Below are 27,318 nucleotides of genomic sequence, written 5' to 3'. Positions count from 1 at the left end.
CAATTGCATCCAAAAGTGCATGCAACATGAAAATACCTTCATTTTATCAGATTTTCTTTAAAAGCTGATATGAGCAAGAAACATTTTAACTTTACTTCTTTTTATCTGATAATTTGTTATACTCGTGTTTATTGTATCAAGGTGTGACTGTGAAATTTCTATCAAGGGACTGCAATCATAAAGACGCACACCTAAGCATTATTCAAAATCAAGCTCGCAATTTCCTTTCTGACTGCGTAATTCTACTTTCCACAGCAGTTAGGAGGAAATACACATGAATATTCTAGTTCCATCTTCAATCACCTACCTTGAGATTCTGAGAAGAACACCTTGGCATGCGTGGAGTTCAGGAACATCAACATGTTGTCAAAGTACTTTGTCCTCTTGCTAAAGCCATGGGTGAAACAAAAGCAAAGGATGGAATCATTAAACAATGGGCAAGGACATCAAATGCAAAAGAATGCAGATATGTGCTTCCCCTATTCTAGCATTGCACGAGATCAAATGAGCTTTATGAATCTTTTTTTCTTGAATTTTCTACATCTCAAAAGCAACATGCTCGACGAATACAGCTTTTCAAAAATTAAGTGCCAACACATTAGTGAAGCTGAAAGATCCAAGTGAGAATGTTCACTAAAAAGGACAATGCCCCGAGGTGCAGCATTTACAATTGTTAAAAAACAACAGAAAATCTAGCAGTAACCACAGGCTGGTAGATGCAACTTAGAAGCATACTCATTTGGGCTGGTTGGTTCATGACTTGAGCGGAAACAGCCCAAAATAACCGTATGTGAGAAAAGGACAGTCATGTTATTTTGCACTGTTTCTGCTTAAGATGTAGCTTCTTGTTTGATGATTAAGGAGACAGCTTAACTATAATTTCATACTTGAGTGAATAAGATTATGCAGTGGTGCTCTTGCGCACTGGAATTGGCAACACCAACACAAGGTGCCTTTGTTTCAGCTGCAATGTCTTATTTCTGTATGTGATGTTGAACACATTACGTCAGTACGAGACATCATTCACACATACAAGGTGATGCAGGCGTGCCGCAAGCTGCAAGTCATAGAAAGTTGGGTGGTGGATATTTCATGATTACTATGTGCTCAATGCATATACAAACACATTAACTTATGAGTGAGGTTGCATTTTATGTGGACAATGAGTACATAAAATGCAACTTCGCTCGAAAGTCTCCACATTGAGGACCATATCAAGAAGGTCTTGTGTGAAGTGTGGTTGGACTATGTAATGTGAGCAATACTGCAAACAGTACCATCTTGCCATGTGCTATGATGCTCAGCTTGCCTAAAATATCACAAATTGATACACCAGCGAGACTGCCAAATGGGTTGGATAGAAAGTGTCACTCCTGCTGAATGGCTTGTTGCTCATGAACATAAGGTGCTTCGGGTCCTGAAATGGACTATCAGCTGCAGCTTCCGTGTGTGTCGGCTTGAGCAAGACGAAATAGAGTCACTATCCACTGATTCAATGCTTGCCCTAATGTAAACAATTACTCCAGATTAAAAAATTTGCACAGGTCCAATGCCTGTGCTGAAACCATGAGAACGCAAAGCTTTTGAGGTGTCAACGCGGACATTGTTGCCCGATGCTGATGCCAGACGTTTTTTGCTGCGTAGCGCTGATGTTCTCTTTTGGCTTTCCACTTTTTCGGAGGTCTGCCTAGGCACCTCTGGTAGTCTTGTCTCCCCACCACTCGGATTTACACCACAAGATTGCCTGTGAACGCTTCTATGTGAGCGCACTGCTTGGTGCGATTGATGCATTGATGCCTTGAGTCTCTTGCGTTTTACTATTTAAGTGTTCCACACAATGTGTGCGCTGTGTGTGCTGTGCTCAAGAGACGCCAGACTTTGATGCCAGATGCGGGACTTCTACTAGAGCACGTTGTGCTGCATGCGCTCTGAGTTTTGAGTTAAAAAAGAAGGGTTTGAGACCTCTTCTTCTTTAGAGTATCTAAAGAATACTTCACATTAACAATGTTTACACAGGAAAGTATGCACTCCTTGACTTTTGAATGTGGCTGAATCAAGAAGAAAGCTGAAATAAACAATCCCATTTAAACAGAAGTTGTCTGTAGAGACAAGCTGCAGCCACTTCTTTCCAGTCTGACAAAAGTAGGATTCCCCGAAAGTCAATAGTGTGAAAAAAAAAAAAAAAAAACACAGAGACACAGCAACAGAGCTAAACACCACAGTGCTCTCCCCAAGAGTGCCAGTGTTTAGTTCCGTCTCGGTGTCTCACACTATTAGTTTTTGCAATGCAGTACCAACAAGTCCAAGCATCCACTCTTAGGACTACTCCTTTTCCAATCAATCAATCAATCAATCAATCAAACAAACAAACAAACAAACAAACAAACAAACAAACAAACAAACAAACAAAACACTTCAAAAAAGTTTACTTGCAATTTCTACATTTGTTTTCTTTCACCTAATTGCCACAGCAACACTGTGGGGACCCCTTGGACCCCCTTCTCCGTTTCACGCGCCACTTGGGCCATTTGCCCGTGTGAATGCTGGGGACATGCCATTCCAGCCTTATTGTGGATGGCGTACATTCCCCATGGCTGCCGGCACTGCGCGGAGCATGCTGCTTGCTTGCGCAGCTCACGTTACGCCGTGCACCGCGTGTACTAACAGTGCCTGAGGAGTGGACCCTTTCGCCCTCTCTTTGGCATCTCTCTTCTTCAGCATCTGAGGTACACGGGCACGCGGGCGCCTTCGACCGGCAGATTCACCTTTGGTGCTCCTGGCTGTTGGACGTGCGGACCCACTTGGTCCCACATCCCCTCTGAGCAAAGGCAGCCAGCCGCCTTTGTGTGGCGAACCTAGCTCGGAAGAGCCTGTGTGGCAGAGCAGACTACGGGTGAAATCTCCTGGGAAGTCCGCTCTGCCCGGGAGCTTTCTGGGAGCTTTCCAGGAGCACCTCGGAAACTTTTTTTGGAGCTTTCACCCGTAGTCTGTGACTGCCACCCTAGTGCCGTAACCCCTGTATTGCAAGCGCATTTTGTACATTACCGGGGATAAATCCCCATTCGTTTGTACTACGGCTGGAGTGGTCTCTACGCATTGCCGGTGAGTCAGCAAACCCACCACGGCGCCCCTTTGCGTGCGCTGCAGAGTGGGGACGAAGTATGTGTCCCCTTAGACCTTAGCTAGTCAGTTCCGGGCACGTTAGCCCGAACCCCCACAACACTAATGGCCCAAGTTCAGAATGATTCTCTCCGTGGACAACAGTGCTACAGAAAGTGGCAAGCTCACAATGGTCGCTCGCCAGGCTTGACCCGTTGCGGCCTCTCGAGGATGATTGCCGGCCGATCGTAGACCTCGAACAGGTGCTTCACTTCAGCCACAAGGCGTGAATTGTTCTGGGGATTGCCGAAGTCAGCCAAGGCCTTGCGCAACACGCAGCACCTACGCCCCACCACGAGACTTCCGACCGAGAGGGAGAAGACCTCCACTCGTACGTTTTCGGAGGCACGCAGCGCTGACACTAGTGCCTGTGGGAGAAAACAAAGGTACAGAATGTTGCTTTAATAACAGCGCCAGGCGTAAATAACTTTTCCAGCTAAACCAATTGATAGTTAGTGTTCAAATTTCTCACAGAGATGGCATAGCGTGATGCAAAGTCAAGATGGGGGCCAACAGATGGGAGTAGCACACTGGGGGATAGACGATACATAAACAGGGATAAAGAGCCTCAGAAACGCTGGCCAACGTTTCGAGAGGTTGCCAACCTTTCCGAAGCACTTTACCCGTGCTTATGTAACTTCTATCCCACATAGTATGATGCATGCAGTTTAAAATACTATGCTGGTTGCATCACCTTGCCTGCTTCGCACACAATAAACCAGAAGTACGCCTCATTTGCAGTGATGCCAGCCAAAGCACGTCATTTCACTGCAACAGAATGGTTGCTCCATCTGCCACTGCTATGGTGAAACAGGCTTCCCGCTGTGTTTTGCCCTAACTGTGAGATTTGACGCCACGGTTCCATTTCTGAAAAATTTAGTTTTCCTGTCTGGCATTGCCAGAGATAATCTGTACAGCTCATTAATTCTGGACAAAACAGGCAAGTAATGCCCCGAAAACAGGGTGTTAAACTGCATGCACTGCAATATGCTAGCCAGCTCTTTCCTCAGCTATTGCTGTCACTGCTTCGAAACTTGAAAGAAGCTGCAAAATTTTGTGACAGTGCATGAATCAATACAGAATACCATACATAAGGACTGAAGATTCCTAGTGCCATCACAGTGAACCAACTATAAAAGTAGAAGGGTCGAAAATTGAGCTTGTTGGTACATTCTGAAGTTTATTTGGTGGAGTGCTAAACAATAGCACAAGGAAGGACAACACAAGGGTGGACAAAGGCAACACAACTGCACCCTTGTGTTGTCTTTCCTTTTAGCGCTCCTCCAAATAAGTTATAAGAGTAGGTTTGTAGTGTAATTAACACAGGGTCAATTGAAACCTTAACAGGAGCAAACAGAATGCAGTGCTTACCGTTCCTGATGCTATTTCTCTGGTGTCCACTATAATTGTGATGGTGTTGTCGATGGGAACCTATAAAAAGCATGACACATCAAGCATTACATTCCTTTTAAAGCACAACAATTTAAATGGTGTAATCAATCCACATTAGTACAAGCAAGTTATGTGTCAAATCAAAAAGCCCTCTAAACGTCTTTTGCAAGATGTACCTATATCATAGCCAAAATTCAAGCACCCCCCAGTATGATTTTACAAATGGCATCTTGAACCTATGACAGCATAGCCAGAATCAAAAAGTGCTTATTAGACTATGTATAAGACAAATGAGTGATTGAACAAATAGATCAGTGATTGAACAAATAGATACCCATTTCTTGTAATCTTCATAAATAGTTTGAGGTCCCAAATAAATTTTCTTTGGCAAATTTAGTTTCTCGTCTTTCGAGGGAAACAAATTTCATTCAACTCAGTTCAGCTGTTGTTCAACAACCGCATTCACACATTTCACAAATATTTGATCCGGGAAATCGAAGATGGCACATTAGCTGAACAGGAGTAATCTCCAAGAGAGTCTGTCTCTCTTTCTTGTCCCATCTTGGAGATGGGACAAGAAAGTGAGACAGACGGCCCCTTTGCGCTGTTTCCATTCTAAATGCAGGAGTTATCATTATGGCACACTTCACTTGTGCCACTTTTAGCCAGTTGCAGTCAAACTGCCCCAGCAAAGCATACCTGTGCTTCTACAGAAGGCTGGCAGACAGCGTCTGTTGAGGGGCTTGTCTTGTCCAGGAGACTTGCCATGTGCTTCCTGCGAAATTCCTCCTGCCGGATCTTCTGAAGTCGCAGTCGCTCTTCCCTTGACAACACTCGGGAGGTTCCCGACGTGGGTGTTGAGTCGGCCCTGGTTTCCTGGAAGGTCGGCTAGCTCGCAGCCCGATATCTCAGATGCAGCGGCGGCACGCCTAGAACTTTCCAAGGCTGGCTTGGCAAACTCTTTGCCCTGGTGTTTGCTGCTGATGGGACTGTCATCGGCGTCGATTCTCTGGCTTTTCACGACAAAACTTGTGCGGCACGATTCCTCTTCGCTGGCGGAAGATATATGAATTCTCCTCTTGCGCTGCCTTGTCTTCATTCGACTGCGCACAGGCGATTCTTCTTCGAGCTGCGACCAGAAAAACGAGACAAGTATGACAAGTGCGCAAACAGTGACAGAGTGCAATAACAGAATACATGGTCCTGGCTGATGGCATTTGGTGAACTTTCCAACGTTAGTGCCCCTCGGCATTGAGCTCATGTTCAAAATTTTGACAAGAGAAAAGTTCATTGTTGTTCATCGCGTGCACATAAACAGGCATACATATTTTATGAAGCATCAGGTGGTCCCAATGTAGAAACTGAGTTCATGCAAAGCATATGCATGATGCCAGTTTTTCTATGTATTGCTCTCCGTCATTATTCTGAGCATCTGCAATATGTTAAAAAAAAAAAAAGAATAGAAGCTAACCTGCAAGCATGCTTATCAAAATGACGCTGCTCTTCCTGCGTACATGCACTCCTCACAGTCTATTGCAGTATGCGTTAACAGAAGTTAGTTAAGCTGTTCACAGGATCTCAGTGTAAACGAGCCATTAACAGACTGGCATACGTTTTGCAGTCACATTATCATAAGTACTCCTGACAGTGTCAGCAGGTTAAACCAAACCAGCAGTTACAACCAGCACAACTGTATCACACAATTTACGACTGATTTATAATAGACCAGAAGCTCCACGCCGCAGACATAGGGTACATTGTGTACAGATCCCCGTGGGCCACAGTACAACATGTTGGCTGGTGAAAGGATGGTTGACCAAATGGTTTAAGCAATGTAAAGGGGGAACAAGGTTTTTTGCAACAAGGGAACAGCACAGTAATGTGACGAAAACGCAGGTTCCCCTGTAGTGATTAACCACCAATAAGCCCAACTAAAACGGAACAATGTCTATACAAGAGCGCCTCGTGGTTCACTGCATGTTTGAGTCCCCTGTCGTGGAGTACTACTAATTGTTGTAACTAAGCAAACAAGAGAAACAGGGATGAGATGTTACCTTCTCAGATGCCGAAGAACTCAGCTGATGCAAGGCCGAGGAGTCATCACTGCCTACGCAGAAGCTATCTTGAACATAGTCAGCTTCATCTTCAGACACGGCTTGTGAAAACACCTCAGAGTATCGAACATGATTTGCATGACCTATTTTAAACTTGGCAGTATTGACTGGGCTACGAACTGTCTGAAGGTAGAGGGTCTTGTTTGGCGCTGAAATTAAAGAATGAGGAAATAAGTCCCACTTTGAGTTGGTCAGCAAGTTTCGGACTGGAATTGTCGAGTGTGTGCGTGTGTTTCGCTACTTTAACACTCACATTTTGCTCTGGCTCACAGAGATGAAATTCCAGCTGTACAGCAATCTGCTTAAGGGGAAAAGTGTTCCACTCGATTACCTAACAGCATTGGCAAAACCAGCTATGTCTGGTTTCGAATACATGGGGTTTCTACATGTTATCTAATACAGTGAAACCTTGATATGGCAAACTATGGCATATAAGGAAGTAAATCTAAAACATTTCAAATCGGTATCAGCAGGCAAGAAATCAGTGCTCCTGATGAATATCAAATAAAATTAAGGTATTTTTGTGTCGGACATGACTTCATTATAGTGAGGTTTGACTGTACAGCAGAATGTGGCAGTGAACACTCTTGTAGTATAAAGAACATGGGAACGCAAAAGCCTGGTAGTGTTCCGAACTCACATGACACCAGCAAAGCAGCTCTCACTTAAAAAATAGGTCAAAATTCAACACACTACAGAAAGTGTGTCACAGTTCAGCTGGAATATCAAACTGTTACCCATCTGAAATACTGTGACCCTTTATCTAAGCTTTCTTTGTGTGCTCGTTCCTAGAAAACAGTTCCTCTTGTCAAATGGCCAACAGCTACCCCCTCTCTCTTTAAAGGGACACTAAAGATAGACGCCAAGTTCAGTTTATACTCATAAATTATTCCTTCAGAACTCTATTTTCATTAATGTCGTGGTAATAGGTTGATTATTACAGAGAAAATGAAGGTTAAAGTTCTATTATTTGGATTTCACAGTGAAACCTCAGGGCCGGTACCTCATAGTGATGTTACGACTTTCAGAGTATTTCTTCCTTTGTTTCATATTTGGGTTGTTGTGGCTGAGTAAATGTTATTGAAACTGGCTAAGTTTCGATTTCAGCTCCTTTGGAATAAAGAAATGATCTAGGACTGAGCAGACACTTTCAATATTCACTGACATCCTGAGGAACTGGTGCGGGAACTTCAAGGTGGCGTTGCCGGCAATCTTTCATTTTCCTGTCTTTCCTGGTTTCATTGACAACTCGTGCCGATGAAGCCAAGCCTGGCATTTTGATACCAGCTTGAGTATAATGTTCAAATAACTTGCAAAACCTTAGCGTTTCCTGTGTGTCATCCTTTTGCATGTGACAAGCATGTCGTAGAGGTTTATTTTTTTTTTTTACAACTTGGAAAAGATGTACCATTATTATTTTTTTTAACTTGATGTGCTGAGGCTGCTTATAAATGCTGCCAGCTTCACTGTGACAGCAAGAATGGAGCAAAACCATGTACCACACCTTGAGTCTGGTCATCAATGAAGCTTTCGTCCAGCTGATCAAGACTGCTGTTCTCCGACTCGTCCGACGAATTAGCCACATCGGCTGAGACATCTGCTTCGCGTTCGATGAAGTTGTTCTTTTTGTTCCTCTAAAACACGACACAAAAACAAATGTTCATGGAAAATCTGTGCTCAGGTAATGTCCATAAAAAGCAAGCTGCAAGAGCAGCCCTGAATAATGTATACTCAACTGAGCTCTGCCTTGGTTTCTTTCCTGTAGTAGCACTGTTTTGTGGAACTGTAATAACGTAAAGGCGTTATTTTTCCCTATGGTTTGCATGTTAAGAGAATGCAAAAAGAATATGCTCACCCTTTTTATTATCGACTTTTTGCGGCCTCCTTTTCTGTGTTTGTGGCTGTTTCTTGCAAGTGAGGACTTGGAAATCGTCGTCGTCGCTGTCGTCTAAACTTCTGCCCAAAGCTCTCCGCTGAAATCAGTTATAAACAAGGCGAAATACTTTTCAAAACGAAGGAATAGTGATGACCAACTCAAAAGACAACTTTACAGTACAGACCAAATTCACCAGCACTGCTTTTGGAAATCGGGAACAGAGATTTCCATAAGTGGCAGAATGTGTAGCAAACATCCTGCTATTCAAATCACCCTACAGACAAATTCTCCAAATGTTTTCTACTTTTCTGTTACAAAAGAACAAAAAAAAAGGGGGGGGGGGGGACACACTAGTGTGACTTTGCATAATCACAGCCCAATTTCCAGCGAAGCTGCGTCTTCCAAGCAGTTGCATTAAGAAAGTGAATTAACTGTAGTTGAACTACACACTTTAAATCTTTGTATATGGCTCATGACATGGACTCCATCCATTTCCTGCAAGTTTAAACTCAGCGTTGCATTTCGTTCTCCCAGAAAACTGAGAAAACACACATATATGGTAACATTGTAGTGATGGTGAAGAACAAGGAAAGTAGCAAAACTGTGAGTAAAGAATTTATCGCTATACTGGGCGAACTTGTGCCCAGAGAGACAGGTGACACTCAAAGCACAACGAAAGCAGCGAGCGCAGTCGTCGATTGTCAAAATCTGCTCAGAGGGTCAAGCGCCCATCGGCAATTTATATGCGATACATTGTTGATTCTAGCATACTCGCTGTTGCTCGTGCAAGTTCCAGAACGTACAATCCCATTTGCAATACGCATGCAATTTGTTTAGATAAAGTTCCCTTGCTATAGAATCGGCGACAACATCTGAGAGAGTTCGGACACACGAACGTGCGACTTGCGCTGAGCAAAAACACTGTAACAGTGATTGGCCGGTGAAAAACGATCACCCAAAAACATAAACAATTTGCCCACTTGCCAATATAAAGCTTTCGAGCCCTTGTAGTTGAGCCAACAGCGTTGCTCTAAAATGTGTACATAAAGATTTCAGCTTGCTGTTTCTGTAACCTCAACGACGAAACATAAAAGACACAAATGATCACAAGCCAACATACCCGTATGGCAACGGGCGATGATTCGGACTCTGTTGATGACTGGGACAAAATTCGCTTGTGACATGGCCGTCTTCTTACTTGAACTGGGCTGTCGTCCCCTGAAATGCAATACTACTGTGCAGATGAAACTAGACAAACCGCACATACTGCGCAGTTATGCAACATCTCTAGCAAAAAACTAGATACATTTACTAGCTCACAATAAAGAAGGCACATTCATACCATGAGAACGTATTTCAATTAGTTTACTGGCACTTTCAGGAAAGGTATCTTGATGTGAAAAATGTTGCCTGAAGTGCAATAGAAAATGGGAAGATTTTCACTTAATCACGATCTAATCTGAAGGTGGTCCCATGAAAAAGCTAACTCTTCTTACAACTATGGCAGCTACTTATGATACAATACATTCTCATTGGTGCATTCATTGACAGTCTTTTTGTTTTATCCTTCATTCATCCTTCATCATCCATCATTTATTCTTCATTTCTGGCACAACAGGCCTCATGGTGAGGGCCTTCCTGCCTCACACGGCAGCTGCTACTATATATACCAAGCAAACTACAACTGTATTACCATTGCCACGAAGCAAGTTACCAGTACAATCTAGCCTGAACTTACCAGAGCTGATAACTTCTGCTGTCTTGTTTACTGTGCTACACATGATGGGCTTGACTAAAGCCACAGGAATGTTCCGAGATTGTGTCATGCCACTGGCATTGAACATTGTTGACGAGAGGGAAGTTCGGCCTTTCTGTGTCTGTGTTGAAGTCTTGACGGTTGTCGCAGGTTCATCCGAGCCACTCCCGCAATCAAGATCGCTCCAGTCAACAGTGATCTCAAAGGAAGGGCGTTTTGAAGCAGAGGTTTGGTTCGGGTCAGGATCCTGTTGACCGGCTGAGAAGCTTCTTGTGGTAGTACTCTTGTCTTGGATACTTGTGTGCATTGAAGGCACATCTTTGCCTTCTTTCAGGATGCTCCAACTTTCAACTTTTGTCATTCGCGAAGAGCTCTCATTGACTGTGTTCTCTACTTTCAAGCCACTTCTACTAGACTCTTGGTGCCCTTCGATCGACAGGCTCTTGGCACAGCTGTCCGGTTTGTTCCTAATAGCAGAGAGGTTACCCAAGTTCGCGGATGAAGACTCGGTAGCCCGAGAGTCATTGCAGGAAACAGTAGGCTTCCTCGTTACCACGCTTTTGGTTACAGAACTAGGTACCCTCTGTGCGGACAGGCTGCGACGAGAAACGGGATCCCCACCGTCCCGTGCCTCTTCAACGACGGAGTTCTCCTCAATGAAGTCGCAGAGCTCGGTGATTCCCATGTCTTCACACTCTCCCTCACCACCCGAGCTGACGCTTGGATCGGAAACGTGACCGTCGGAAGCATTCTCAAAGAGCTCGATGTCGCTATCACCGAGCAGGTTCCAATCACTACTATCTGTACACTCAGGCATTGTGCCTCTGATGGGAGACGGCTCACAAATGTCACCGGGAATGTTGGCCGCACCACTTGGAGACATGGCTGCATCGACAATGCTTCTTGTCCGAATTGTTCGGCAGGGCGTGGAGTGGGCAGGTGGTACAAGCTTTTGTGACAAGATCAGAATTGGGCTCGACGGTCTGGCTCCCTCGTTATTGAGCTGCAAGAAAAACAAGATATGAAACATTTAAAAAAATAATTCAGATGTATGCCAATCTTGCAACTGATAAAGACACCCTTCAAAAGTACTAGAAGTCTATTTGCTGGCTCACCACCTTGCTCGAATGAAGCAGCAGTTGTTGCTGCGTCCTCCTGGCTATCTGTTCTTAGTTACGGCTCCCATGCAGGAGGCATTGCAGCAACACACTACCGGCTTTCACCGTTGCAGCCATTTTAGTGCAAGAAAATGAATAGTCGAAAAAATCATGTCAGCACCCCTTTAAATGAAGCTCTATTAGTGTCAGTAGCCTAGCAAGCGGCATGACTGGCCATTCAAGCTTTCAAGGTTAGCAGCACATGTTTCGCACACGCACTGCTTGAACGTAGCATATCCTTTGCAATTTCCCAAGAATTAGCATTCATAGTAACTTCAATAAAATTCCTTATCTTGCACCTCAACATGTGACTTGTTCGTCCAAGCACTTAGAAATGTGCACAACTTATGGAACGTTTAGAAAACCTGAGAACAATCACCTTCAATGAGTCAGTTCTGCCTGTTGCCTTGTTGCACTTGGTGTCAAACAAATCTTCAGAAGACTTGCCCTGCTCTGCAGCTGCGGTTGGATCCTGAGGTGAGATCACAATTGGACTTGGGACTGGCCCCTTCCTGTTATCGACCTGAGGTGAAATACAGCATAGGACAAAAATGAACATAAGGTGCAATCATGAATTCACAGAAGTACCAGAAGTGACAGAAGTACCTTTGAGCATGCATTGTCTTCAAGCATTTCTGCTTCGGAGTTGAACAGCTCGTCACAGAAGCTGTCCATGTGGACATCTCCAATAAGGTCCCAAGCTTCCACGGCAGCTTGGCTTAACGCTTCTGTCCGCCTCTCACTGACCTGGAGGGGATAATGTTGTTCTTTATGTCAGTCAACATAAAACGGCCTCTGGCAATAGAGAATAAATGTAGGTACAGCATTTATACACATCTTCCCAAGCCAGCTGAAAGGGGCAGCATTTTGACTTTTACATAAAAGGCAAACTAACAAACCAACCTGGAATGGATACATAAACTAGTGAACTGTGACTTCTGCCGGTTTGAAACATGCAGGTGAGTCACTTCACCATACATTAAAGAAGTGCAAGCACGCAAAGCTGATGAGTTGCGATTAATTGCATGCTTTTAGCGAGCAATTATTATTTGTGCCTTGCATCAGAGTTCACAAGATGCTTCTATGTTAGCTCAATCAATGCCAAAAAGAAGCAATGACACAAGAATCAAAATGCTACTTCTCAACTGTCTTTTTTTTTCTTTTTTCAAATTGACTGAACATAAATTACAAGAATGAATCCAGGAATTAAATAGCTGATACCCTCCAGGCCCGTGAATGCATCCTACTAAGTGATCACAATGAAGGTGCATGGGTAAAATGATCATTGAAGTACAAAAGCAGAGAAACCTTACAATGAACATAAGTTCCAATAGTGAATCCAGGAATCAAACAGCTGGTACCCTCCAGGCCAGTGAATGCATCCTACTAAGTGATCACAGTGGAGGTGCATGGGTGAAATTATTACTAAAGTACAAAAGCTGAGAAACCTTACAAGAACTTGACGTACCTTTGAATGCGTCTCCTCAACTTCACAATCCTTTTGCACAGTGCATAAAGGCTCTTCATGAAGGCTGTGGTTATCACTGCTAGGGCACGTTTCTTTGTCGAAGCAGTCATCCTCAAGAAGGCCCTCTAAATCACTATCGACTTCCAGTTTTGAAAACCTAATTTCATTGCTCTTGGTTCTGGTCCCTGAATTTCGACATTCCCCATCAGGCACACCACCACCACCACATTCCATTGTCTCAAGCGTCGCGTCAGCAACAAGCTTGTTCCGAGAATTGTCGGCGTTCACTCCTCCTTGCCCAAGCACAATATTTGCCACGTCAACCGGCGATAGCACACGACCTGGACTGGGAAATATGTCGACGTCCAGCCTTGGTGGAGTCCGAATCTCAACTTCTGGTGGATCTGGCTCACACTCTTCTTCCTTCAAGTCATTTGTGTCAACATCACCAACTTCCTTCATATCAACGTCCTGTGCTTCTGAAGAAATGACCACTACACACTCTTCGTCTGTTTCAGCACGTTCCTGACAGTCCATCTCTTCAACCCTCTCGCAAAGGTCAGTCTCAAATGAAATGCACGACGACGAATCGTGAGACAGTGACTTGTCCTTAAAGAAGTCGGTGATGACTCGTCTTTTCTTCTTCTTCTTCCAAACCTTGTTCGTATCTTCAGGTCCCTCCTGATTCACCCCAGGTGAGGCCACATTGTCTGGAGCCTTGCAATCTTTGTCTTCCTCGTCTGTCTCTTCATTCTTTTTGTCTTCAGCAATGACCCGTTTGCCAGTCTTCTTCGTAAGCTTCTTTCGCCGACCAGTTTTGGCTGTGTTGCCGTCTTTGCTGCCCGCGCCAACTAAATCGGGATCGGGTGAAAGGCACTCGTCTGATGACATAACATACTCCATCTGAAGAAAGGGTTTCAATTCGAGGTTGTACGCATCGAGTTCTTCGTCGGCATACCGAGTGTTCTCTATGAAGCGCATCAGCTCGACGAACATCTTCGTCTTGCTCGAGTGAGCCACGTAGCGACCACGCTGCTCGTCACACTGCCACTGCGTCCAACTCGACAGGGAGAGCCTTGGCCGGTTACTCTTGTCCTCTGGCTCAGTTTTTTTCTGGAATGGTAAGAAGAAATGGAGTGTGGTTATTAAACTGGCCCGTACCAGGCTGACCAAAAAAAAATTAGAACAAGCTCGAACAAGTAGCGGGGTTTGTTTAGAAAAAAAAAAAGCCTGTCCCAGTCACTATATTGTCGCGTCGTTGCTTTATTGGTGTTCGTCTTCACCAGATTACCACTGTTATCAAGTTGTCGCTCGGTGCAAGGTGTGCCTAGAGTGTTCAATCATCTTTCAACATTGTCGCAGATTCTATAGCAAAGGAGGCATGCTTGATGAGATTGTGCAAACATGAATAATGTAGCACATTCTTGAATGTACCTGAGCAGCGGCGATTATTCTGGAATTTACTATGAGTCATGTATGAATTGCAGACACTTGACCCGTGATATCAGATTTTGACAACTTATGACTGTGCTCAACGCTATTGTGCTTAGAGTGTTGCCCCTTCCTCTGAGCAAAAGTTCACCCAAAAAAAGAGTTAGCTCACAGTTTAGAAAGTGTTTGCTTCATCAACGTTTTACAACATGACAGCATTACATACAAGAAATCTAAGAATCAGCCTCTTCTGGATAAAAAGTACCACATGCTTGAAATATCATACTACTTTCATGTAACTTTGAGGAAACGGCCAATTTCGTTGAATGGAAGAATTCAGGGCGATCTCCATCGACGCTTCGTTGACTCACATATGCGATGGTGAAGACGCCCGATTGCCATAGCCGATTGGAGGTGCTGCAGATGATGCTACGGAACCGCATGCAAAGGATTCTTATGTTGCTGCTGAAGTGTATGTTCTTGCACTAATGATGACACATGACAAACTGTCTCTACCATTGTGCGGCCCTCTCTGATAACGTCGGTACAATGCTGCCAGTTCCCTTACAAAATTAGGTAGTCGTGAGGAAAGCTAGCAATTATAATTAAATGTTTTCAGTTGCTCCTTTCATTTCCAGTTTAATAGTCTAAATTGATGTTTCCATAAATTTCGTTATGTGATAGGCCTTATGAATGTGAGAACATATTACCAGCATTTCTTAGATTAAAAAGGACAGAACACCAACAATCCCAGAAAATTGCGACAAGTGACTGGAGCATTTCAGAAATGACTTTGTAAAAGTGACAAGTGAATCTGTCTTTTTTTTTTTTGCATACAGAAATAGGAGATGGTCACTCCAGTTGAACTTAAGAGAATGCTACTAACCCATTTTGATCGGAAATTCCGAAGGCTCAGAAAACGTGAAGGAGCCACTGGCGGTAGTGGAACTGTTGATAGTGCCACCTCAAAATGTGCCTCATAGTAGAGTTCTTCCTGCTTGTTTAGTGCTGCACCAGACTTTTTTTGTTGCTTGCCTGCAAAGAAAACATTGGCCCATGTGAAAGCGTGATTAACACAAAAGGATAAGCAAAAAGAAAATGTATATAACAGCCAGCATTTCATGCACCTGACATTAAATTTGTGAGCTGTAAAATATTTACATATATACATATATATACACATCATGAAAATGCCTGCACAGATTCCTAAGGCACCACGATAAATGAGATACTATAATAATTTGCAATAAGTCACAGCAACATGTCTTACATGTTTACATAATTTTCTCCCTAGTACTTTTTAAATCTTTAAAGAGGGGTGGGTTCTGTGTTCAGGAAGTCGCGGGCTCCCATCAATGGATGGCATACTGACTACAATACAGGAAAATTCAACCAGTTTAAGCACCTGTTTACCTACACTCTTTGTTACATTTCTCCGAGGACCAAAGACAGTTCAGGGACGTAGCTACTTTCCAAGCCAATTGTGGTTACAAACACGAAAAAAAAAAAAGACAGAAATTTCTTCGTTTAGATACCCCATTTGGTAATGAAGGCAGCATCTCCAGGTAGATGGGGTGTCACGTCATGTTCCTCGTAAAAAAAACTGCTTTTGTAAAAACACAGAGAAGAAAGTGTGACATCGCGTGGCAGGTTGGCATGTTGATTTCGCATCTTGGATTTTCATGTCAACTCACCGGTATATGAAACACTCTTCGTGGGCGCTACTCATCGTAAGTGATGACACGATGGTCTAAATCAAAGGCGCCAATTTTTAGAAAAGCTAATTGCAAGAATGTGCTTAAACCGCTTCCATAGAGCTCAGTATGCATATGACTTCGTATTCCAGATTTTATGTAAACACTTCTGAGTTGATTTTGAAAAGAGCTGAAGGTAGTGTGTGCATTATAATGTACCAGGGCATGGATGAGGATACACATGTAGATAAATGCAAACAAGAGTTTTCAAGGTCGTGCGATGAATAAAACCTTTGTTCTGGGAAATGCTTAGGCAGCGAAAGCTTACTTCTTCTTGCTCATAAAAATCCAAGTTTGAACAAACACTGCTTCCACGAAAATGGCCTTTTAGGAAATCGTGACGTGCTAACTTATTACATTCACTTTTCGGTACACAGCAAAGAAAAAAGAAAGATAGAAAAAAAATCATAAAACTGACCAGTAATGAAGTTCAGAATAGAGCGAGTTCCTCTGCCAGAGGCCGCGGTGCTCTTGGCGCTCCTGTATTCAGGCACGGTCATGTGCATTCGATGGCAGACTGGATTGATGCCACGCGGAACCATCCTCGGACTCGCCTCGTACAGGTTCCCCAGCTGCCTACCGCTGGTGATGGCACGATGGATGTTCTGCTTCTTATAGTTGCTTTCCTTGTAGGCCTGTAAAGACCGCATTTTTACACTCTGTTTATGTTGTAATTGAAGAGAGGTGCTATTGGTGCCATGTGACATTTCACTTGTGACAGCTGCGCAGCAGCTCTTGACTAACGTGCAGCTAGTAGGAGTTTGGGACTTTAACAATAAGGAAAACTATCAACTACGCTACATTTCATACACAGCAGGCAACACTGCGGACAGCTGTACACGTAGTGCAGTCATAGAAGTTTCACAATGCACGTTTTTCAGTGCAGTTTTTTTTTTTTTTTAATCTGTGATGCTTTCAGCAGATTGACTACTTCACATACAGTAGAACCCTGTTCGTACGATCCCGTTTTGTACCGATTTCCAAGCGTCAACGCTCGCAATCAAGAATACAAAAAATAACCCAATACAGTTACTCTTTTCTACCAGTTTTAATATGCTCCCAGAATACGCTATCTGTCGGCACCAATGTTCAGTATATCGCCAAACTGTAATCGCAGATAAATTTTTCTGCCGCTAGATCCCATGTAAACAAGAAAAGGTGCGAGGCATGTGAAAATGAGAACAGTGGGATCCCGCAACGGCAACTTCCCTGCAGTGCTCGCCCGCTTGTGTCACATGAAAATGTCTCCATGTATACGGTTTCCTATTCCAGTCCCAGTAAATCTCCTTGCAGGTTGTCACAGATTTCCATTCACAGTTATCGCCAGCCAACCCATCGCGATAAGCATCTTCACCAATCTGTTTCACAGTGCATGTAACGTAGGAAGCATACTGCACGCTTTTAATATGCGATAACCCAACAGCGCTGCCATTCCCTGCTGCAGGCGTTGCGAAGTCAGCGTGATGCTTCACTCAGGTGGCATCGTATTTCTATGTTGCCCATCAGCTTGATTTCATTTTGGTTTACCATCGCCATGTTAAAACTACAGCGTCCGTCTCCAGATCGAGGCGCATCAGCATCTCGTGCTGCAACAATTTGCACAACACTTTGCATTACATAGAAGTGAAGTACAGATCAGTCTGCCAAACTTTCTAGCGACTTCGGATCATACGTTTTCCCAGTGAGTATGATTATTTTTTTGCAATTTTTTTTAACATATGAACATTGTGCACATTTGTGCTTCCAGTATTCAACGTACAATGTTTTTGTCACGACTGCAGGTGGTGCGCTGTGGCTACTGGTCGCAGAAACGCGTCACTCTGGCTCTTTGGTGATAAATAGGTTCAAATCTGCAGTGCCTTCCACGTAATAATCCATGTAATATTTTGTGACATAAAAGTACGAGACTCACTTTTATGTCAAATTGCATGGCACGCACGTATACCTTTCCTAAATTTTGTGGCACACTATTTCTTGGCTGCAAATGTGAGCAGCATGAGAAGCCTTCATAGCATTGCCTGCCAGGTATGAAATGGAGTACAAGCATCAAGAAATGCAATGCTCATAGTAATCTCAACTGTGGTCGAACAAGGAATATTTGAGGCTGGAACCTTCCTTGTTCAACTACCGTTGGTCATTTCATGTCTCCATCTTCCTGTGAACTTCTGTCTCGTTTGTACAACGCTCATAGCGACATCATTAACCAAAGCCATGAACAAATATGCACCACAAACGCATATATAGGATATTTAGCACATTAATACTAATTATCAAAACCAAGTGAATGACATCCTGCCGCAGAACCATTTAAGCCAGCAAGAAAATTAGTTTGAACGCTGTTATTGCTGTTATGTTTCTCCTATGGCACATCATCATCTAATTATTGGCAGGTTATTGTGTATTAATTAAGGTTTTCTGTTCTGCACCTACTCCTAGCACTTGAGCTTTATTTGAATGCTGTGCACCAGGCAAAATGCATTGAGCAAGAAGTACTCACTGATACTAACTAACAAGCAAACAAATTAATGAAATCTTGGCTCCAGAATTCCTTGTGTTGTTGATACACTGTTGTGAATGTATTTAAATTATCAGAATCAGTCTTTGTTCTCCCCAGATTTGGGACACTATGGCATGCCTTATAATCAGATCGTTATTTTGGCCCGTAAAACCATAAAACGTAATTTTACTTTTTTTTTTTTACCCCAGACAAAAAGCTACAGTAAGTAGACAGACTGAGTCAAGCTCTGTAATTGGTTTTCGTAACTGGTTTTAGCAAACAACTTTTTTTGCCACTGCTGAGTATTTGGTGATACCACGCAGGTTGTTCAAGTACAGCTGATAAAGACTGACTGATAAAGCTGATAAAGACTGATTGGCAGACTGATTGATTCATTGAAGTGAACGAGCAACATTTTATCAAAATCACTGTCACCTGTTCCTCCTTGCCCTCGGTAAGCAGCACAACAATGCGCCCTTCACGCTTCCTTCCCGTGCGACCCATGCGCTGCACGAGGCGGATCGGGCTCTTGGGCGCGTCAAAGCAGACGATCAGATCAATCTCGCCAATGTCCAGCCCTTCCTCTCCGACGCACGTTGACACCAGGACATTGTAGCCACCCTCGCGAAACTTCTTGACAACCTGAAAGCGTGAGGCAGGAGGCCGAATGAGATATAGTAAATATTAGCACTTTTACTGAAGCATGCTCTTCCCAGTGTGAACCATGCAAAGTAATGATTAAGGGGGGACGCGGCAATTGAAGTGGTCAAATTTCTTAAAATTATCGATTTCGCGATTTATTTTTTTTCGCGATCCTCGGGCCTTCTTCTACCTCGTGGTGAAATATTATAACGAAATACGCGGTAGAAATCGAGAAAATAGCACTTTCCTAGAGTACTGTCATCGAAAATTGCGGAAAATTCGGGCTTTGGAAGCGGCCGTCGCACCGCAGATCGCTCGGCGAGACGTTGACGCAGCGCCGCCATCTTGGTATCATCGTAAAGAGGAGAGATCGGAGCTCAAGATAGCCGCAGTAGCGTATTTCTCCACCGAAAAATAAAACCAGCAAGCGCGAGCGAAAAAAAGTCAAAAGCGGCATCGCGATTGGGCGCAGCAGTCACGTGGGGCACAGGACGCGCTCTTATTGGCTGCTATAGATTTGAATGGCTGACATTTTTTTTCTCGCGCGTATTTGCGCAGCAGCGAGCTGCACATTCCGATCAACGTGCTTGACGACCGTGGCAGCCTAACGCACGTTTTCTGTCATGAGCCCCAAAGGAAGCAAGTTCCGAACGACCCACGCGTACGGAAGACGAAGAAAGGCATGGAATAGAGGGAGGAAACTACTCTTAGAAGCGGATGCCGCCGACCTTGTCGACGACGCACGACCGGCGCACGTGGTTCATCGGGAAAGCGCGTGCGACAGTGACGGCGCGACCGTGTGCGACGATGACGACGCGGCCGTGTGCGACGACGATGACGGCGCGACCGTGTGCGACGACGTTGACGGCGCGGCCGTGTGCGACGACGTTGACGGCGCGGCCGTGTGCGACGACGATGACGGCGCGACCGTGTGCGACGACGTTGAAGGCGCGACCGTGTGCGACGACGTTGAAGGCGCGACCGTGTGCGACGACGTTGACGGCGCGGCCGCGTGCGACGATGTCGGCAACATGACATCGGCGAGAGCAAAAGTTTTCGCGTCAAATATTCTGCTGCGGATTTCAGCTCCAATCCTAACTAATGAAGAGGTTGCGCAACGAGAGGAAACAAGAGCGGATACTTTGAATGCGCTGTCATCTACCTCTGCAACAAAGCGCAAATTTCAGCTATTGAAAGAAGAAGGGTGTGCCGATGACGTGGTTCCCGAGGCATCATTTTTTATTGTGTACAAATCACTTTTAAACGAGCTGCTCTCTGCAGCAAGCTGCAATCGGTGCGGGGAAACACCAGTTCGTGTTGAAACTGGACTATGTCTTGGGCTTGCAACTAAAATGGAACTGTTGTGCGACAACTGTGGGGTGATAAGCAAAAGGTGGTCATCCCCAAGATGTGCTGGCACTCAGCAGGTCAACCCTTTTGAGGTGAACATTCGTGCAGTGAGAGCTGTGCAGTCTGTGGGTAAAAAACAAGGCACGCTGAATGATATTTTTTCCCACATGGACGTTTCCCATCGAGGACTGCATCACAAGTCCTACGGGAGGCTGCATCATAGGTATAGTCACCCTGCCACTGCCTCAGCAGCCATAGCAATAGAGTCTCAGAGTGCACAGAAGGTGCACGAGATCTACAAGGAACTTGGAGGTGCCCCAAATAACATTGATGTAATCTATGATGGCACTTGGATGACAAGGGGTCACACAAGCCACATTGGTGTTGGTTGTGTGATTGAATTATATTCTGGCCTTGTCTTGGACCACTGTGTCCTCTCTAATTATTGCCATGGCTGTTCTGTTGGCCCCAAGCCTGGAGATAGTATTTACTTGGAGTGGCATGAAAAACACCGACCACAATGCCAAAAAAACACCGAGGCAAATGCAGGGCAGATGGAAATAATTGCGGCAAAAACCATGTTCCAGCGGTCACTGCAGAAACACCAGCTCCGCTATACAAATGTCCTTTGCGATGGGGATAGCCGCACTTATACTGCCCTCAATGAAGACAGAGTGTATGGTTTCATACCCATTCAGAAACAAGAATGTGTAAATCACGTCAAGAAAAGAATGGGCACTGCTTTGCGCAACCTTGTTGAGAAAAACAAAAGCAAGGACCGTGAGCTCAGCATGAGTGGAAAAGGCCGCTTAACACAGGGTTTAATTAAAAAACTCACGAACTATTATGGCTGGGCCATCAAGAGTAATCCAAGGGATGTGCCTGCCATGGAAAAGGCCATCATGGCTACTTTTTACCACATAACATCGACCGATAATGAGCCGCACCACGAGCACTGTCCCACTGGAGTGAACTCTTGGTGCAAGTTCAATTCTGCAGCAGCCTCAGGTCAGCCAGCCCCTGCACACAAGCTGCAGCTTCCTGCACATGTTCGGGCAGCACTCCTGCCTATATATAAGCGTCTATCTGGAAGGGAACTTCTCGAAAGATGCCAGCAAGGCAAAACACAGAACGCCATCGAGTCGCTGAACAATCTAATTTGGTCACTTCAATCGAAAAGCCAGTTTGCATCACTCGCGAGTGTTGAAAGTGCTGTGGCAGATGCAGTTTGCCGTTTCAACGCTGGCTGTGAAAGAGCACTGCAAACAATCACGTCGCAACTAGGATACAGTCCAGGTTCATGTTCACTGCGGCGGGCTGCTGAAAAGGATGCACGGCGCATCAAAAAGGCAACTAAGGTGCACGAAACTGTGGCGAAGAAGCGAAAAACTACATCAAGATGCAAAGAAAATGTGTCCTCACATGCAAAGGACTACATCCCAGGCGGGTTTTAGGTGCTCAAAGTAAATATTTAGATGTTCACATCAAATAAAACTTTGAGCTCCGTTTTCTCTGCTTTCATTTTTTGTGCTGTTACGTTCAGTCATCCCAGTGCCATTTCACAACGAATGAAGATAAAATCATTTTGTCTTTTGCACTTATATCCTGAAACATTGGTGAGTGCAACAAAGCTGTCCATTTTTATCTGCACCTCATAAAAAAATTTATAAAGGATTTTTTGCAAAAGTTGTTAGTGAGACAATATCCATAGGAATGTTCGAAAAAACATTTTTTACTTAATTCGGCATTTAAAAAATAAACCAATAGCTTTATTGCACAGAATGGGCCTCTGTGGACATGCTGATGTAAACATCTTTATGAACTTGTGTGTAATTATTTAATTAATTTTGGGATGACCATTAGAGGTTGTCAAATGTTGTAACTCAAAAACTATAATAGATAGCTTAAAACTGATTTCAGTTATTATATCAGCATAACAAATCACACCTGTATGCCAAATTTCATCAATTTATTCCCTTAAATAAAAAACTAATTTTTCATTGCCACGTCCCCCCTTAAGTAAGTGGAAGTACAGCAAGGACTACATTCTTGATCCATCACTTTCTGGGACACATTCCCTTCTGCATGACATAATGTCAAGCACGGTGAGTCACTAAAGTTGCAGGCGTCCTGCCATTATGCTTGGGAATTATGTGACATGAAAATAATTAGAACTGTGTCGTCCCTTTTGTTGGATCTGCTCTACATGGTTTAGTTGATCGGTGTTAACTGAAAGTGGCATCAATGAAAATGATTGCTCAAGAGTGCAGCCCCAGGTCATCCTTCACTAAGGAGTGTAACAGAAGATGGTTTGAGCTCTAGTCAGCTACCATACGTATAAATACCTACAACAAGGCAGTAACTGTACACTGTCAGTTGATGCTATGATGTGTTCAAGACCCTATGCCATCAGCTGCAGCAGAGCAAAAGATCAATACCATATGGATGCCTGTAGTAGCTGTGTCTGTGTAACAGTCAAACACCGGCTCTGAGTGAAAATGCTTGAAAAATGTTTCATATTTCACCCTTATATGAGGTATACCCCTGATCTGTGGAAATGACAAATGGAAACAGACGTTTTACCATAGAGATATCAACAAGTGCAGCTAATATGTGTTGGATGTAGTGATTGTAATAACTAGGTACATCTACTACTCGCTCCGCAGTATTCCATTGATCTCGGCTTGTGCGAGAGCAAGGCTGGCAAGAGAAATAAGTAGATGGGGAGGGGAAATTAGATTTTCACCAACCTTGCCCTGCTGTCGTGTTATCTCACTGCTAAGCGTGCTAGTAGATCACTCTACAGCTGAGGCATAGAGCTGGCTTTATTCCACAACTCGGAGGCTTAGCAGTCAAGCCTGCATCATCAATGCAAAACTTGTGGAATGCTTCAAAGTACACCGCAATGCACACTTTTAGGCCGGGAAGTGTAGAGGAATAATGACGGCATTTTATTCAAGCAGTTGCAGCTTGCTTCGGTCCGAGAGTCGGAGAAGTTTGTGTACGTACCAGAAGCTGCTCCTTCTGGCTGAAGCCCTTTGCTGTACCCGCTCTCTGGCCCACGAAATTCATGGCCTTGACGAGCGGTTGGTGGCGGTTGAGTTGCACCGTGATTTCCTTCACGCTGTCCCGGTACTGGGAGAAGACCATCACACGGGTGCCTCCCTCTGGTAAAGAATTGGCAGCAAGAGGCCACGACGAAGTCATTTTGAGCTGTTCACCAACAACCTCAAGGGCCATTTTTCTCTGTCCTTGTGTATGTTTTATACTGTTTATGCATGTGTGTTATCTTTTTTTTTTCCCTTGTGATAGTCAAAAAATAACAGTTAACACAAAAAAAAAGGGAGAGAGGGAGGATAACTGATGCTGTTGGAGCATTCATTCTTTACTTGCTTGTCTTTTTTGTGTGTTTTTTGCTTCCTTGTTAATATCATATGGACATGTGTAACAACATACCATATTTTGCAAATCAATAAAACCAATGTTGGTTAGCACTTGATTGATCGAAGGGGGATACATGCGTGCATGCATACATCCTTTCTATATGTATATTATTCCTTATTCCAGCAATGCAGTTCAACTTCACTGATTTATATCTTGATTTGTGCAGTCTTGTTCTCTTGACAAAACTCGGAATGTTTTGATCACTAACATTATGTAAAGTGCTCTAGTGTTAGTTTGTTTTTTGAATAACACAAGGAATAGTCATTCTGACATTTTACTTCTTGAAAATATAAAGATGCTCAGTACATAGTTGATTTGATGAAACTTTATTAGAATATTCCATTCTTTTGCACTCCCCCCCCCCCTCCCCCCCCCTGTTTTTTTAAAAAGCAATGAGCACAGACCTCGATAGCAAGTCTGCTAAATTAAGCAGTGCGACATTGTGCCCTGGAAGACACTCAGATGCTCCGTAATATCTTTGCTGCTGACAGTACATCTTCTGTACACAACCTACACTGATGTCCCAGCAACAAACAAATCAATGCTATGGCACTATGCAACAACAAAATAATAATATTATTAATATAGACAGAAATTAAAAAAATTGGGATAATTACAGCATGCACGACCACTAGTGGTGATGATTTAGTTTCCGATAAACTCTTTGCATGTAGCAAACAAGCTTTAAATCATTTTTTAGTCACTAACACAAATGATAAAATCCACATAACAGCCTCGGGTGATAAAAGCGATGATTTTCCATTGCACAGGATGTGCAGAAACATACCATTGCCCGCAAACTTTTTGAAATGCTCCAGGATGACTTCCTCAAGCTTCGCAAGCTTTGGATGACCCACAACATGTGCTGCTTGGCCTTCAGTTTCGGAAAAAGTGTTCTGTAAGAAAGTGATAGACGTCAAAAGTAGTTAGAGAGAGAAGGATAAGAAGGAAGGCAAGGACGTTAACCAGAAAAGAAATTGCTTTGCTACCCTATGCCAATGAAGGAAGAAATATTTTTTTAAAAAGAGACGGGCTAGCAGACACAGTTCGCACAGTCAGAGAGATTCAAACAGATTATGACCCTACTTGATAAGTCAAAAAAATTTCACTAGCTCATAATAAGCATAAGACAGGAGAATAACGTCACCTCATATAGTGAGGACGCAGCAGCAGCAGCGGTCGGGTGGAGGGTGTCATTGGCCGAGGCCTCGGGGACCCCCAGGCGCTGTTCCAGGTGCTTGTAGAGGTCTTCGAAATCGCCGTTGTGCATCAGTTCGTAGCGGACGCGTGGCTGGCTCTTTTCACCGTCCACTATGCCTGCACGTAACAGAAAACACCTTTCAGACTAGGCACAGTGAAGACTCGGTGCACTAGAACGCGAGGCAGAAAAATCTTTAGAAAGGAGAGCTACCTGGGTGTCTCTCCATAATGCACTCTGGGCTGTCATGAACCTGCTTGAGCCTCCTTACAAAAGTACTTCGCAAGTGCCAGCACACACGCTTTGTACTCACGCACAACATTCCAGAAAGAAGATAGTACTCGCTCTATGTTGTAAGCTTAAGGTTTCCTTTGAACCTAAACTAACAGTTTTAGAGCGTTGGCATTCACAGCGAACAAATGGTTCCAGAAAATAAGAGATAGAATGAAAAAAGCACTTCACTCTCTGCCACCTCTTATTTCCCGTAACCATTCGCAAGCTGTGAATGCCACATCTAAATGAAGGAGTATCAACTCACCTACGCTACCACACTTGTATGTGATAGTACTAAGCCCAGCACCTGTCCTGTCTTCATTTTTCCTAATGCAAGCTCCATATTTCTGGCTGTAACTGGTCACACTGAGATGCACCCTGTATTGACACCACGCATCATCGTTCACTTTTTTCCTGCGACCATTTTTCGCTATACATGGTAAATTTCTCATTCATGTAGCGGACCTTCCACTAATCTTGCCATCGATTCTATAGCTAGAGAATCCTGTCTAATCGGATTGCATGCGCGACACGATTAGTGGTGTACATTCTGGAATGTACGTGAGGACCAGCAATTGAGCACAACTTTTGCACAATAAGGAGTCGTGCGAAACACAATGACAGCAGTACAAGAGAAGCGGCAGAAGTATTTCATTTATCTAGAAAAGCTAGTGGCTGTGTTAGTCAGCCTTCCGTAGCCTTATCTTCTAAGGATAATGGGCTTGCTAGAATTGGCGTGAGCAATGGAGATGATCATACATGCTACCACGAGGCAATGTTTGGGAATGCCAAGTGCTCTTTATTGACAATGAGCATACACCCATGCTTGATGTATGGCTTTAAAAGCAAACATGTTTTTTTCCAATAAACGCAGTTGTAAGTCAGCGCCGTGTGTGTACCCGCTCTCTTTCTTTGTCCTGCGTTTGGCAGCGCTGTTTTTAAGTATCATTAAGGAGTTCACTTCGTGACTCACAGTTCTGGTGCAGTGTGGTTCTTCAACTTAACTGCAACGTGACAGTATCAGAGAAGAATGCTCACCCTTGAGGAAGTAGAAGAATGGCTGCATGCCGTGCGCCAGCAGAAGCTCGAATGCGTGGTACAGACTGATGAGCAGGGAGAAGTAACCCTGCAGCTGTCCCACCTCGCGGGAGCTGAGTCGGCTGGGCGGGTTCTGCTGGAAGCTCTCTTTAAGCAGGAGCATGCGGTACTTCCCCAGGGACTCGGGGTTCACCCGCGGGATGGCATTGCTCCGGTCCAGACGGTCGAGGTACGTGCGGATCACCTGCAGTGATCGTCGGCTACAGTAACCTGTATGTTTGCTTATACAGCTTTCTCCAAAAAGTGAAGTCAGCAATACTCCAGCTTGCACGTAGTAATCAACACGATGGAGGCTAAAGAGACTTCTCTCCCTTGTATTTGCAACCAAATTACAGTGCACCACATTTCAAAGGAAGATATAGGTATGTGTCATGTAATCTGATGCAACATTAAGTCTCGTACTTTTATGTTGCAAAATATGACACGACTGTTACGTGGAAGGCACCGCAGATTCGAACCTATTTACCACTGAACGAGCAGAGTGACATGTTCCAAAGGCCAGCGGCCACAGTGCACCGCTTATGCTCATGATCAAAAACACGGTACATCAAAAACTGAAAACACGAAGGTACACAAATATGTGTAACATGACATTTCCCAGGCTGTAGTTTTAATACTTTATGAAGTAGTCCTTCCATATAAAGCTTTACGAATAAAAAGGAACTGCAGTGCAAAACACGTGGATTGAGACATCTGTGACTGTACTACG

At 44.1% G+C, this 27,318-nt stretch overlaps 1 protein-coding gene and 1 long non-coding RNA gene across 2 annotated transcripts in view; both read right to left on the bottom strand.

Moving 5' to 3' along the window:
- Positions 1-307: 307 nt before the first annotated feature.
- LOC125946663 (uncharacterized) lies at positions 308-3,277 on the bottom strand. The gene is made up of 2 exons (XR_007467752.1): positions 2,376-3,277; positions 308-2,328 (listed from the first exon to the last, which is right to left on the bottom strand). It is a non-coding gene; the product is annotated as an uncharacterized LOC125946663 (long non-coding RNA).
- Positions 3,278-3,312: 35 nt separating this feature from the next.
- Positions 3,313-27,318, bottom strand: part of LOC119457781 (uncharacterized) — a 29,261-nt gene continuing 5,255 nt past the window's right edge. Inside the window, exons 5-23 of the mRNA XM_049670434.1 lie at positions 26,550-26,793; positions 25,188-25,357; positions 24,828-24,936; positions 23,606-23,763; positions 19,040-19,246; positions 16,526-16,742; positions 15,240-15,388; positions 12,923-14,035; positions 12,061-12,201; positions 11,834-11,977; positions 10,280-11,300; positions 9,662-9,759; positions 8,521-8,638; positions 8,402-8,448; positions 8,170-8,299; positions 6,606-6,814; positions 5,251-5,680; positions 4,531-4,590; positions 3,313-3,527 (exon numbers count right to left, since the gene is read on the bottom strand). Coding sequence (XP_049526391.1) covers positions 3,442-3,527; positions 4,531-4,590; positions 5,251-5,680; positions 6,606-6,814; positions 8,170-8,299; positions 8,402-8,448; positions 8,521-8,638; positions 9,662-9,759; positions 10,280-11,300; positions 11,834-11,977; positions 12,061-12,201; positions 12,923-14,035; positions 15,240-15,388; positions 16,526-16,742; positions 19,040-19,246; positions 23,606-23,763; positions 24,828-24,936; positions 25,188-25,357; positions 26,550-26,793 — 4,851 coding nt within the window. The 3' untranslated portion in view covers positions 3,313-3,441. The remainder of the gene's footprint in view (positions 3,528-4,530; positions 4,591-5,250; positions 5,681-6,605; positions 6,815-8,169; positions 8,300-8,401; positions 8,449-8,520; positions 8,639-9,661; positions 9,760-10,279; positions 11,301-11,833; positions 11,978-12,060; positions 12,202-12,922; positions 14,036-15,239; positions 15,389-16,525; positions 16,743-19,039; positions 19,247-23,605; positions 23,764-24,827; positions 24,937-25,187; positions 25,358-26,549; positions 26,794-27,318) is intronic.

Source organism: Dermacentor silvarum, chromosome 7 (assembly GCF_013339745.2).
Source record: "Dermacentor silvarum isolate Dsil-2018 chromosome 7, BIME_Dsil_1.4, whole genome shotgun sequence".
Lineage (NCBI taxonomy): Eukaryota > Metazoa > Arthropoda > Arachnida > Ixodida > Ixodidae > Dermacentor > Dermacentor silvarum.
This window is presented reverse-complemented; position numbering and strand designations above follow the sequence as displayed.